General features: G+C 42.2%; 1 protein-coding gene across 15 annotated transcripts in view; it reads left to right on the top strand.

Moving 5' to 3' along the window:
- The window catches only part of GRIP1 (glutamate receptor interacting protein 1), a 728,793-nt gene that overhangs the window by 668,682 nt on the left and 46,140 nt on the right, over positions 1-13,971 (top strand). For all 15 annotated transcript variants that reach the window (XM_059080546.2, XM_067009696.1, XM_067009704.1 and 12 more), the window contains 3 exons: positions 9,539-9,683; positions 12,098-12,237; positions 12,406-12,597. In XM_059080546.2, the coding sequence (XP_058936529.1) occupies positions 9,539-9,683; positions 12,098-12,237; positions 12,406-12,597 (477 nt within the window). The remainder of the gene's footprint in view (positions 1-9,538; positions 9,684-12,097; positions 12,238-12,405; positions 12,598-13,971) is intronic.

Raw genomic sequence — 13,971 nt, 5'->3', positions numbered from 1 at the left:
TTCGATGGCATTGGTCAGTATATTTTACAAAGAGGAGAGTCTTTGTAAAGGAGAGTCACAATTAATCCAGTAAATTGGTTAAAAGGAGATTGGTTAAGAGAGTTTCTACTGAATATAGTTTCATCCCAACCAATAATGAGCAGTTGTCAATGTCCTGGAATCTCCTGGAATCTAATCCTCTAGATCCAGAGTTCGTGGTCATGTCAGGCCTCGTGTTTATGATTCCTATTCAGAGTCAAAACAAGTTGGTAGTTACATCCATCAGTACAGCTGGTAAAGATGATTATATCCAAGTATATTTTATAATGGACGTTTAAAAATATGCATAGATTTCTACTAGTTATTTCCCGGGCAACTGATTTTCCACACCAACATTTGCATTTCTCTCCTAACAAGCGTGACTCAATGGCATTTTCTTTGAGGGATTTATTTAAAAAGCAGGATAAAGCCTCCAGCATCGGACTGGGTTCTGTCCTAGTAAAGAGGCAAAGCTCTGTGGAGAAACCCATTTTGCATGATTTGCCAAGCTAAGCAGATCTCAGCTACCTTCCTTGCAGAGTGAAGAAGCCAAGCCAGAGATGAATATGTATGGTGCTTGTGGTTGGCGATGTTCCCAGTTCCAAAGCCAGGCTGTGCAGACACACTGGGAGGAGTTTCAGAAACAACAACTGAGCACTTGGAGAGCCAGATCTTACTTTCAGTTGCTTCTTTCCTTTGGCTGATTTTTCCCCTTTAGACCCTTCCCCCTACAATCCCTATGCCTAATACTATGGTAATGATCATGCTTGTTAGGGTTTTTTTTTTTTTCTAATTTTAAGAGGTCCAATTTTAAAAATCCTAAATCCTTCCATTGAAAACCATACACCTACCCAAAATAAGACTGTAAATATAGGTGCAAGAGACATATTTACCCAAACCAGATTTTCTCAAGTTGTCATACTAAAATATACACCCACTTAGACACATTTTTATAACAGACCATTATTTGAAAATTATCATCTGATCATCGATTTGGAAGAATTTGAGTGTTTCTGTATCCTCTTCCCCCATGAGAATATAAGTATAATTTGAGTAACTGAATCCTTTCTTATTCAGAGCAAAGCAAGGAGAAGGGATTATTCAAAATGTAAAACCTGGATATAGACTAGTTCAAGGCCAACTATGTAGACATAAAGAGCACACACTTTTAAATCCAGCTCTACCACATTTGAGCTGTGTCAGTTTGGGCAAGTTACTTAACCTGCCTGAGATTCAGTACCATTTTCAGTAATGTGCACAAAATAATACCCACCTCGGGGAGCTGTTGTAGCTTGTTGAGAGAGAGATTTCCTGGCACAATCAGTATTCAGTAACTGGGAACTATTTTTATTATTATTACATCCTGAAACGCCTTTCCCCACATTAGTTCTGATCCTTGGTCAAGATGTAGATGAGTGGGAAATAAACATTATTCATGACAACAGTCACTGATTTTGGAAGTTTGATACCTTGCTTAATCTGAAATTAAGCTGGTGATTTAAATTGTTGCCATCCTAAATACAAAATACATCCTAAATACAAAATCCTTTGTATTTTAGAATGGTAATACTCAGTATATATTCTTCACTCCCTAAAATATTGCTTATACTGATATTGGACTTTCTGTACCAGTAGACTTCAGGAATCTTCCAGTTCTTTCCTTAAGTGTCTGCTCCTCTCCATCCTTGGTTCTCTAATCAGCTACAGAAAGTGTATAACCATACTTGATATAACTTGGTTTCCTAAGCTAGTAATACTGCAGTTGAGTTTAACAGATGTTGCTTCAAAATGTAAGCCTGTCTTCCAGCTACAATAATTTTATTGCTCTGCTTTGTACCTTAAAGGAGATGGTAGAACTATTCTCAAATGTCAGTAAAGTCTTTGGTTTTCATTCAGTCATGCCATGAGCATTTATTTAGTGTCTGTAAGGTACTAGGGACTGCCAGTTCTTAGATTAAAAAGGACACACAATCTCTGCCCTTAAATCAGTCACCATGTTATAGGAGAAACGGAAGGAAATAATCAACAGGATTATGAGTGTTCTAGGTGTGTGCACAAAACATTAAGAGAACGTGAAGGCACCCATTTGAGACTGGGGAGCTCAAGGAAATGCTTCTAACAACCTAGGTGTTAAAGGTATTTGGGAGGCGTTGTTAAAATTAACCAGAGGAAGAGTATGAGCCACAGGAAGTCAGAGAGAGTGGCACATCCTCGTAGCAGATATAGCTGAAGCAAAAAATTTGTGTAAGGACTCAGTAGTGGGTGAATAGATGGATACACTGAAGCCAGATCATTATGGTCCTTCTAACTATGTTAAAAAATTTGAACTTTACCCCAGAAGCCAATGAGGAACCATTAAAAGACAAAAAGCAGGGGAACAAGGCCAGGGTATTTGGTCTGTGACCCCTGGTTGCAGTCACTTGCTGAAGTAATGAAGAGGCATTCAAGAGAGTCTGCATTAACTCTGTTTCTAGCGCTGGCTGGGGGAAGCAGTAAAATAAAATGACTAAGAACACTAGGCTGACTTCACAACTGACAAGCTGGGAAGCTTGGGAAAATTAACTTCTCTGGGCCTCAGTGTCCTCATCCACAATGTCCATTGAATGCATCCTGCACATGGCAGTTTTAAGGATCAGGGGAGGCAATATATTGATATTTAAGCACTCAGCGATAATGAATGGCACCAAGTAAGGCCCAGTGAATGCAGACTATCAACAGCCATTGTTAGGATGCTGTTAAAATTAATTTTAGCTTTATTTCACTATGGCCAAATCTTTTGGAACACCTGGGATTGTAGGGAAACCCCCACCCACCATATTCAGTGGCCATTCTCTCTAGAGGAGCTTTTACATCTGTCATATTTCATTACCACGGGAACATAAATCGAATAGAGCCAATCAGTGCTTGTCTGGGTCCAAGCCTCTAGAACCATGGTTGTTACCTAATCCCCAGACCCTCAGAGATGCAAATAAGATCTATTGCTTGAAATAAGATCTATTGCCTTGACTGCATCTAGATCCAACATAGCTGAAGAGGGGAGAGTTTGGAGATCTGAGAAAGAACCCCGAAGCAAAGGAGAGAATTTGGGGGAATTGTGGGAAGAAATACATGGAAGCTTCCAAATCTGTCCCAAATAATTTCTAAGGGTCCGCTTTGTATCACTGCCTTTGTGCCAGTCAAATATACAGACGCTAATGACCTCTCTCTTGATTTAGAGCACCTCACTTCTAATACGTAGCATGTTTATAGAGACTAAAAATTCAGTATTTTCCCTTCACCAGCTCTAATCTGCGTTGAGAAACGTTTCCAGGCTGCAGCTTGTCCCATCTGAAGCAAATTACCTTTTCACAATTTCAAATAGAGTCTTATGCAAATATAGCCTTATTAGTACCAGTTAAATCTGCCCTTCAAAGATTTGGGCTTTCTTTTTTTTTTTTTAACTTCATCAGTGTTAAGCCGGCTAAGTAATTTGCAGCAGCCTTTTTCCCCTCAAATCTAGGTTGAAGTAGCAGAAATGCCCCCATCAAAGCAACCAAGAATGATCCTGGCTATGCGAAGAGCAGTGGTAGGGGTTGTTTTGGCAAGAGGCTGGCTGCAAGAAGAAACTCTGATAGATTTTTTTTTTTAAGTACTCTTCCCTTTTTTCTGCTTTATCTCAAAGTAGTAATGATTTTCAAACTCAAGTCAGCATCACAGTCACCCAGAGGGCTTGTTAAAACACTGGTGACTGGGCCCTTCCTCCAGAGTTTCAGATTCCTACGGGTCTGGGATATAGCTGAGAATTGGTATTTCTAACAAGTTCTTAGATACTGCTAAAATTTCTCATCCCAGAACTACACTTGAAGAAACACTGTCACAAGGCAACTAATTTGGAGACTTATAAATGATCACTTACATAAGGAAATTCAAATTCTACTCTTAAACACTCAACAACTCCTTGGAACGTGACTTTGGTAAGGCCAGTAAGGTTGGCCGTACTGGCACAACAGTAAGGCAGTTGTAGAGAGTATTGTTCTAAATGGTTCATTTTCTCAGGTCTGTCCACCTCCAAGAAATGTAGCCATACTCTGTGAAATGAATTCCATCACTTTTAGTTGAAGTGAACTTTGATTGACCTGTACATTTATGCATTCCAAAGACCCTCTCCCAAATCCAAGCCTCCCAAATGCAGCTGCCATTATGGATTCAAGCCAGATAGCGTTCATTTTGTTAAATAGGCGGCACTCAAGAAGCCTGAAAATAACATTGCAGATGAGTAATGCTTCAATTTTGCATCTGTTCCATGATCCCATTAATTTCCTTAACTAGAGCTGAGCAGAACAAACAAGTTGGCTGGCCCCCTTTCATCTCTTTTGCTAATAGTGGTAAACCTTCTGTTGTGATATAGAAGCTGTTTATAATATCATTAAGATCTGTTTAGGCTCACTTTGAAACTTCCTGGTGATCCTGCATTCTTCCTTCTCAGAAAGTTTCTGTTCTGGTTCAACACTCCAGTTGCTCCTTTCTAAGCTGGACCAGCCTCAAGGAGAGAGCATCTTGGAGTGCTTCCACCTCCAAAATGGTCTGAGTGTAAATGGCAGTTATCACCTTCCTCCCAAGCTGCAGGGCCTTACAGCTGCCAGTTGGGCCGACGCCTGAGAAGGCAGATGGATTTGGAAGTGCAGCCTGCAGCTAACTCAGGCAGCCCAGGCTTTATTCTCCCTCTTTGAATGAGCGTGATTGGGTCTGCATCACCTTGGAGAAGGAATCTAGACCTTGGAGTAGCCGGAAGGGTGACTCACAAAGCTAGGAACCAGTGACTGCCTGCTAACAGGCATTTGTCCTTTTGCTCATTTGTTTAGGTATTTACTGGAGTCTCCTTGGTGCCAGGCATAGTTCTAGGCTCTGGACATGTGAACATTAAAAAATCTTAATTTTCAAGGTGATCCTTTTCTAGTTAAGGAGACACATGGAGCGAAAAGCATATATACTAGACCATGCATTCCTGATGGGGGCAAAAAATTGGTTCTCAGGTATAAGGGAAAAGAATCTGAAAAAAATAGATACATATGTATGTATAACTGAATCACTTTGCTGTACACCTGAAACTAACACAACATTGTAAATCAACTGCACCTCAATTAAAAAAAATAAAATTTGGTTCTCAGGGAGCAAAGGATCTTAGATATTATGTTACAATAGTCTATGACCCTCCAAAGCTCAGCCCTACCCGACTGACTCTTATTGCCTCGTATCTAATTTCTCTCATTAGGGAGAATTTAAATTTATTTTTTCTCCTTGATGGGAGGAGAGGAAGCAATAATTTTTTTAAAAAGAAGTTGAGAAACACTAGAAAAATACACAGGAGCTGTAGGATCTCATAGGAAAGGTCTCTAGTCTCAGCTGAGGAGCCAGGAAGGTTTCCAGAGATATAAGACATCTGAGTCCAGTTCTAAAGGAAGAGTAGAAATTCTCCGGGGCAGGAAAGACATCTGCTTCCAGGGAGTAACACGTGCAAGGTTAAAGATGCGAGCAAAGTGATTTTAAACGGACCACAGGTCGTTCAGTGGGGAGAGAATTAGATTGGATTGGGATGGGAAAGGATGGTGGAAGACAGAGGTTCCAGCCCTGTTCATGCCAAAGGGTTGCGCTTTATTCTTCAGAATCTGGGATCTAACGGAAAGCTTCAAGGAAGAGAGTAACATGCTCAGATTTATGCTTTCAGAATATTCTGGGAAGAAAAGAGAAGAGGTTCAGTGTTGGCAGGACTGGTGAAAATAGATGTGGGAGAGAGGGACAAAGTCTGGATCCGAAGTAGGAAAACAATTTAGGAAGAGACCATTGCTGTGAACAACTGGGCAGAGCTGACATGTGGCCTTCTCAAGAGCATATGGCAGTAGGATGCTCTGGGAACCCTGCCTGGTGGGCAGATGGGTCATAGGGTCTGGACGAGACAGTGTACAGGCAGCCATCAGCAGCTAAGAGAGTAAAGAAGCCAAACTAATGAAATGTCTCTTTACTCAAGGCATCCACATAGGGTTTTCTAAGGGAATTAATATTTTTTCTTTTTAAAAAATTACTATGAAAATATATTTAAAAATAGAGAAAGATGGTGTAATGAACCAGCCTACATCACCTAGCATCAACAGTTAGCAACTTAGAATCAGTCTTGCTTCAGATCTACTCCCACCCTAATTTCCACACCCCACCCACACACTGAATTATTCTGAAGAAATTCCAGACATCATATCATTGCATCTTGCAAATATTATTAATGTATCCCTAAACAATACTCTTATAAAAGACTTCTAAAATACATAACTAAATATCATCACAATTTTAAATATTAGCAATAATTCTTTTTTAAAATTTATTTACTTATTTATTTGTTTGTTTATTTTTTTTTTTGGCTGTGTTGGGTCTTCGTTGCTGCGCGTGGGCTTTCTCTAGTTGTGGTGAACAGGGGCTACTCTTTGTTGCGGTGCGCAGGCTTCTCATCGCGGTGGCTTCTCTTGTTGCGGGGCACGGGCTCTAGGCGCACAGGCTTCAGTAGTTGTGGCTCGTGGGCTCTAGAGCGCAGGCTCAGTAGTTGTGGCGCACAGGCTTAGTTGCTCTGCGGCATGTGGGATCTTCCTGGACCAGGGCTCAAATCCGTGTCCCCTGCATTGGCAGGCGGATTCTTTTTTTTTTTTTTTTTTTTGCGGTACGTGGGCCTCTCACTGTTGTGGCCTCTCCCGTTGCGGAGCACTGGCTCCAGACGCACAGGCTCAGCAGCCATGGCTCACGGGCCCAGCCGCTCCGTGGCATGTGGGATCTTCCCGGACCGGGGCACGAACCCGTGTCCCCTGCATCGGCAGGCGGACTCTCAACCACTGCGCCACCAGGGAAGCCCCAGAAGGCGGATTCTTAACTGTGCCACCAGGGAAGCCCCAAAATATTAGCAATAATTCTTAATCTCCTCAAATATGTACTTAATGTTCGCATCGCCCTGGTTTTCATATACATGAGTAGACAGATTTTTTTTAAAAACAGTTGGTTTGAATTAGGATCCAAAAAGAAGTATTCATTGCTTTTGGTTGTAATGTCTCTTAAATTTACCCATTCTCGTTTTTGTTTCCAAGTTCTTTATTTGTTGAAGGAATCAGAAATCAACTACATTTTTGTCATAATCTAAATATAGCATCACTTCTTCATTCATATACAGCCATTTTCTTGATTTGCATGTCACCACTATTTAAACTCATTGAGTCCCTAACAATTGCCTTTTGTTATTGTGACACCTCAGCTGCCTAATTTAAAATGTTCCTACATAAAGTGGCCTGAAACCATCCTAAACCGGTTTACTCCATTTCTGGCGTTACTTTGTCATCTTAGGTGCAAGTTGCAAAACTGTCCAGAAATAACACAGGGCACTCACTCTGGGTTACCTGAAGAATGAGCTAGATGGAACCAATTTCTCCCCCTTCTCCTGGTGAATGGGACTGCACCCCAGCTCACCTGCCTATGGGCCAGTGGTTGTTTTTGTCTAGACTAAAGTTTCAACTAAAGCTTCCCACAGGTTCCTGGGTTCTGGGCAGCTGAGTTCCATGTACTTGGTAACTGCCATTTCCCACAACTCCCATAAAGAGCTGATGGCCACATGCAGAATGCTTGGGTGCTCATTGACAAGGCAGTGTCGCACTTGCCCTGTAAGGGAAAAGGGCAGTAAAAGGGCAGGGTCTTCCCACTGGCACACACACCCACGCTGAATGGCCAGCACAGTGCCCAGCGGTAACTAACACTTAACTATATCAAGGTTTAATAATCAAATGACTCACCTAGAATTTTATGCAGAATATAGTTGGTGGCACAGACTGCAAAATACGTGTAATCCGTCCAGTAATACCCTATTCATTTATGTCGAAGCCAGTTCTGACAGGGGATGATATATCACAGTGTAGAAAAAGTTAGACTTTTGACCGTCCCTCCATTTTTGGTTACTCTGCATCCTGGTGCTTCTCTCAGCAGCTCTTGGCAGCCCATTACCAGCCTGTTGGCCACAACTAAAGTAGAACCCTGGAAGAAGTGTGTAAACCATGAAACAGAGCCATTGAAGCCTTGATGTGGAGGATTCTCAGCTGCCAGTATAAATTTGAGTCTAATGTTGAAGATGTTTATACCCTAGGATGTTGATTTAAGCATTCCAGTGTGTGGTTGATGGTCTTTATTCTCTATGTATGGAGCTGCTTCTTCCTCCACTGAGGGAGTGGAGGCAATGGGTACGTCCCAGAGCTCCCAGTCTGTGGCCAGAAGTGAAGTAAGTGCTGGCAGGAGAGGACACATCGCTTCCTACATTTCTCTTTAGACATTTCATTTTATATTCATTATAATTCTTCACTGCACACACAGATAATTGAATTGTTAATTCAAGCTTTTCTATTCCTCCTTAGTTTAGGGTCTCATGTCATAAATGAACAGCTGCTCATTGCAGAAATGTGACTGTATTAATGCTTCTCCAGGATCCAGCCTGACTATAAAAGCTGACTGTTTTGTTCAAGTTATCTACTGGACCATTTCATTGTATCCTTAGGTACAGCAATGAACAACTCCTTAACCACTCACAGCTCCCAGGCCCAAGGAATAAAGCAAGAAATGCTCAAGAACTTTCAGCATGTCATAAGCAAATAAAACCCTTTGAATTCTGAGACTTCATATTTGCAGCTTTGATGCAGTCAAAATGCCCAACCATACGAAAGGTGTCCCATGACATCTTTCAAGCCAATGCTTTAGGCAGACCACACTCACAAATGTTTTCCTTCATAGGAACAGTAAATGGTGAAACTTAGCTCACGAGAGTGTGGCAACCTGGCATTGCTACTGCAATGTAACTTACGTGGCTCCTAGTCTCAAGAACAGCAGAGAGATAATCATTCAAACGTCTGTTTTACTATCTGTATATTTGTGAATAAGATTCACAGATTTTGTGAATAAGATTCACATTTTAAGACACAGAGGAACAATAGGTAAGGGATTCCAGATTTCCAAGCCCCACTTAACCATGCATATATTAAAGTTTGCTCCAACCGTGAGTTAAATCAGCTTTTCTATATTGAGAGTTAGCTTGCTTGTAAAGCCTGAAAATAGGAATTGCAGAGCCCAGTCTCTTTGTTTACTGCGTGGCTCTCTCCACCCATATCGCCTCCTCAGTGGTGTGTTCAGTCCACGGATATTCGTGGCACACTCACAAAATGCTGGGCAAGCGCTGTGCTAGGCAGGGACGTTGTCTAAAGGGCCTGCAGTGCCGGCTGGGTAACGCGCTCACAGATTTAAAACATAAGTTATCAGGCAGAGAACCCCTTCCCTGACACTGATGACAAGTACATCCCTGTATTAGAACGGTATATCCTACTAAGGAAATGCTACTTCCCAAAATAGTTATTTTCTGAGACACAGTGCTTTGATAATGATGTTTTGAATTTCTTATTTTATGTAGGAATATATGTATCTTTTTACTCTGCTTCTTCTGAAGAAACCAATTACAACTCGTTGGCATTTATTGCAGATGAGCAAGAAAGTTCCGGAGCAATTATTTATACCGTGGAGCTGAAGCGCTATGGGGGGCCCCTTGGCATCACGATTTCAGGAACTGAAGAGCCTTTTGATCCTATAATCATTTCAAGCCTCACTAAAGGAGGGTTAGCTGAAAGGTAACATTCGAAGCAACTGCTACAATTACCTGTCTGAAATGGGTTTCCTTCCTCACAGCCACATAAAAACATGCCCCCCGCCCCTGCTGCTTGGTTATCTGTTGACTTTTTCAACCCTGCACAAAGGATTGATTTTAGAGCTTGAAAACTCTGAGGCAGAGCTCTGACTTGATTTTGAGGGGCATGTTATAGACAGTTAAAAGTGTCCTGGACTTAGCATTGATATTAGTCTCCAGAAATGTGTAAACCAACCACAGTTGCCTAGAGGTAAAGTTATATTGTGTCCATTTTGAGAGGAGGAGACTAAAGTTCAAGGAGGCTAAAAGGCTTGTCCAGTTCAATTCAGCAAACATTTCCTGAGCCTCTGTTACCTGACAGGTACAGGGCTTAGCTGCTGAGAGGATGACAGAAGCTGCCTCTTCAAAGATTTCAGGAAACAGTGCAGTGACTTAGTAATATCTTGAAATTTGGAATGCCCCTTTGTTCCTTTGGCAATTTGTTTCCATTGGCATGCACCCCACCCCCATTATATTGTATTTCTTTCCAAGACATGTTGTAGGACATATTCCAAACCCCATAACCCGATCTGTCCTCCAGTAACCTAGCTCAGGAGTGCACACACACTGTTCATGCTGACACTTGAAGACACTGGTTTGCAGAACAGAGATATAGCATCACAGAATTTTGGAGCTGCAAGGTACCTTAGAAATCAGCTCATCCAACATCCGCATCTGTCAGGTGAGGGCACCGAGGCAGCTCAAAAAAGGCTGCCCTGTTGGAATTTCGTATTCTGATATTAACAGAGACACCTATGATACGGTATTCTTCAGGTGTCCCCCTGTCCTAGGTTTCTCTGTTAGACAATGAGGAAAAGGTTAATATTGATCTGATTCAGCAACCTCCTGGTCAAGTGTTCAATGGCTTACAGCATGGCTCTTTCATAAACTGGAGACTGTTGTTTTTTTTGTTTTTTTTTGTTTTGGCCGTGCCGTCACACAGTTGTGGGATCTTAGTTCCCCGACCAGGGATTGAACCCAGGCCATGTTAGTGAAAGCACCGAGTCCTAACCACTGGACCGCCAGGGCACTCCCCGGAGACTCTTTATGGAAGAATGAACTGATCTCTTTTTTTTTTTTTTTTTTAAGGAAAAAAAAAAATTCCTTGAGAGTAGATGCATCGGTAGACTTGTTAGGCAGCCCCTCATAATCTGTGTGACCCAGTGTCACCTCCGTTGCCCCACTTGCAGCTGCCCAGCACTGCTGCCCACCGACCCCAAAGCAACTTGGGATCAGACCACTCAGTCACAAGCAGTCTGTGAGCTGGGCTTCCTTCACTCAGCATATTTCAAGTGAGCCAGCACCCCAGAGGCTAGCACATGGGATTCCCACTCTACATCCTTCAACCCAGGTGGAGAGATCTGAGTGTTTAAACCTTTCCTGAGTTTGACTGCTGTGAGTCTGCTCCTACCCCATTCTGTGCTTCCAAACAAAGACAGATATGGTCAACATCAGAATCGTAAATTCCAGTCTGCTGGTTCAGAATCGGGTGAGAATGGGACGAGAAGGGAAAAGATCAAAGGTTTATCTACTGATCAGTAAATTAATTTTCTTTTTCCACATTTCAAGCAGGATGTTAAGCCCTTTTACATGTGTTTTCCTATTTAGCCCTCAGAGCGTCCCTGTGAGATGACTATCCCCATTCTAGTGATGAGGAAACTGACACCTAGAGAGGTGAAAATAAGGTGCCCAGGTCACACAGCTGGTAGGTGACAGAGTTGGATTCAAATTGATTCCTGGGAATTCCCTGGCAGTCCAGTGGTTAGGACTCCACACGTCCACTGCAGGGGACACAGGTTCGATCCCTGGTCGGGGAACTGAGTTCCTGCAGGTCGCACAGTGTGGCAAAAAAAAAAACCTGATTCGTGAGTTCAGCCTTTTTCAATTCTTGGAATCACTACTGGGGGGTGGCGGGGGGCCTGCCACACCAGGGTCTTGTGTCTAAGCCTTGCTTCCGGTAAGCTGGGATGCTGACTGATTGTGTTCAATACTTCGAAGTCTGTAGAAAGAAGGACTGCTCCATGCTAAATATCACTACAGTGATTGTCCCACTTTGTTCGTTTCCTTGGGATTTTTAAGAGGGTTATCAAATGACTCAGCTTTCTTGGAATTTAAACAGCCCACAAGTCCATTTTAAATACTAATTAAAACATTTTTTCTGATTTTATTTGAAACTAAAAAGTAATTCACAAGAGACGCAGTTATCTTGTAACATTGCTCAGGAGAAGGCAAGGAGTGACTTCTAGAGACCCTTGCCAAGTCTTTATTATTATGAATAAATAAAGTATATCAGGGAATTTATATCCAGTAGCATTCAGGGATTATTTCTACCTTTCCTATTATTATTTGATGTTTCAGAACTGGCGCGATCCACATAGGAGACCGAATCCTAGCCATCAATAGCAGCAGCTTGAAAGGGAAGCCTCTGAGTGAAGCCATCCATTTGTTACAGATGGCAGGAGAGACTGTCACCTTGAAAATTAAGAAGCAGACAGATGGTGAGTGGGTTGAAAGCCACAATTAAGGATTTGCAGTGCATTTCCTTCCCTTAAAGAATGTGCAAATGTCTACGTGTTTGTTTCTCGGGAAATACACAGCCAGGGAGTGTTGGGTGTCTTTGTATTTAAATTTTCTGTGGTACTTAAGCTCCTTTTCTGTCTTTAAAGCCCAGTCAGCATCAAGTCCCAAGAAGTTCCCCATTGCCAGCCACCTGAGTGACCTGGGAGATGTAGAGGACCCGTCTCCAGCACAGAAGCCAGGCAAACTCACCGATACGTACCCCTCCACTGTGCCCAGCGTGGACAGTGCCGTGGACTCATGGGATGGCTCAGGAATAGAAGGCAGCTACGGGAATCAAGGTATGTCCTAGCCGTGGGGTACAGGAAATTTGTCATTGGTGAAGCTGAGGTTTCTCAAAGATCCACCTTCTGCCCCGTGAAAAGAATATCTTTATTTTTACTTGTGTCTGCATCAGTGTAACCATAGTGAACACATTGAATATGGTGGCCTTTCATCTCCTCCTCCTTAATGCTAATAAGTTGTGAACATCTATCCAACACTAGCAGGCCCCCGTTAGACCTACTGCCATCCAAGTGTTGGATCCAGAGCTTGTCCTTCGAGCACAGTTTAATATGAGGCAAACCACACAATAAATTGGGTCACTGAAGCCCGGCCCCATTGTCTTACTTTTTTAGCAAGCTTTCCACAAAGATGGAAATGAGGAGGGTAGGGGATGTGCAAAGAGATGAACCAAAGATTTGTGACCCCATTTATTCCTGCCTCTTCCCGACTTTTCATGGAAACGTGTAGGGGTTTCCCCCAATACTCATCATTAGAGAGTTGTAATCATAGTATATTAAAGTATATTGTAGTTCTTTCTTCACAAACATCATTTTCATGGGACGAAGTATAACCTATATGAAAAGGTAAACCTCACTAACACAATATAAACACACAAAAAGTATTAGACTGAAGACAGAGTATAAACTAAATGCTTCTTTTAAAAATAGGTTTCCTTGGGCTTCCCTGGTGGCACAGTGGTTGAGAGTCCGCCTGCCGATTCAGGGGACAAGGGTTCGTGCCCCGGTCCGGGAAGATCCCACATCCCGCGGAGCGGCTGGGCCCGTGAGCCATGGCTGCTGAGCCTGCGCGTCCGGAGCCTGTGCTCCGCAACGGGAGAGGCCACAACAGTGAGAGGCCCGCGTACCGCAAAATAAATAAATAAATAAATAAATATGTTTCCTTCTTAAAGATACTTAGCATCCAAAGAGAAGTGTGTCAAAAATTCTCTCTATTTCTCCTTATCTGAGCCTTACCTTCTCTCTAACACCCTGTATAAATTCCAGCCTCCGAATTCCTTTTCTGCTCTTGGTAAGTCAGAGAACAAAATACATGAACAGTTTGGAGAACATGTGTTCGGGCGGGAGGGTTGCTTTGTAATAACTTAGGTGACCACTTTTGAGGAGGGTCTGTATCCAGTTTGCTCTCTTCCTGGTTCTAGTTTTTTTTCTCTCAGCCTGCCTCTGCCTATGTCACTTTCTGTTAAATCCCAAGAAGGATGGACAAAAATGAAAAGAAATGATATTTCAAAGTTATCAAGTCATTACTTGTTAGAGATGATATTGGAGTTTGGTGGAGAAAATATTTTGGTTTTCTTTTTGTTGTTTTGTTTTTTAAAAAAACAAGAAAATTTTATTTAATTTTTAAAGAAAATTTGATTTTACTGGCTTATT

The sequence above is a fragment of the Kogia breviceps genome, chromosome 12, assembly GCF_026419965.1.
Source record: "Kogia breviceps isolate mKogBre1 chromosome 12, mKogBre1 haplotype 1, whole genome shotgun sequence".
NCBI lineage: Eukaryota > Metazoa > Chordata > Mammalia > Artiodactyla > Physeteridae > Kogia > Kogia breviceps.
This window is presented reverse-complemented; position numbering and strand designations above follow the sequence as displayed.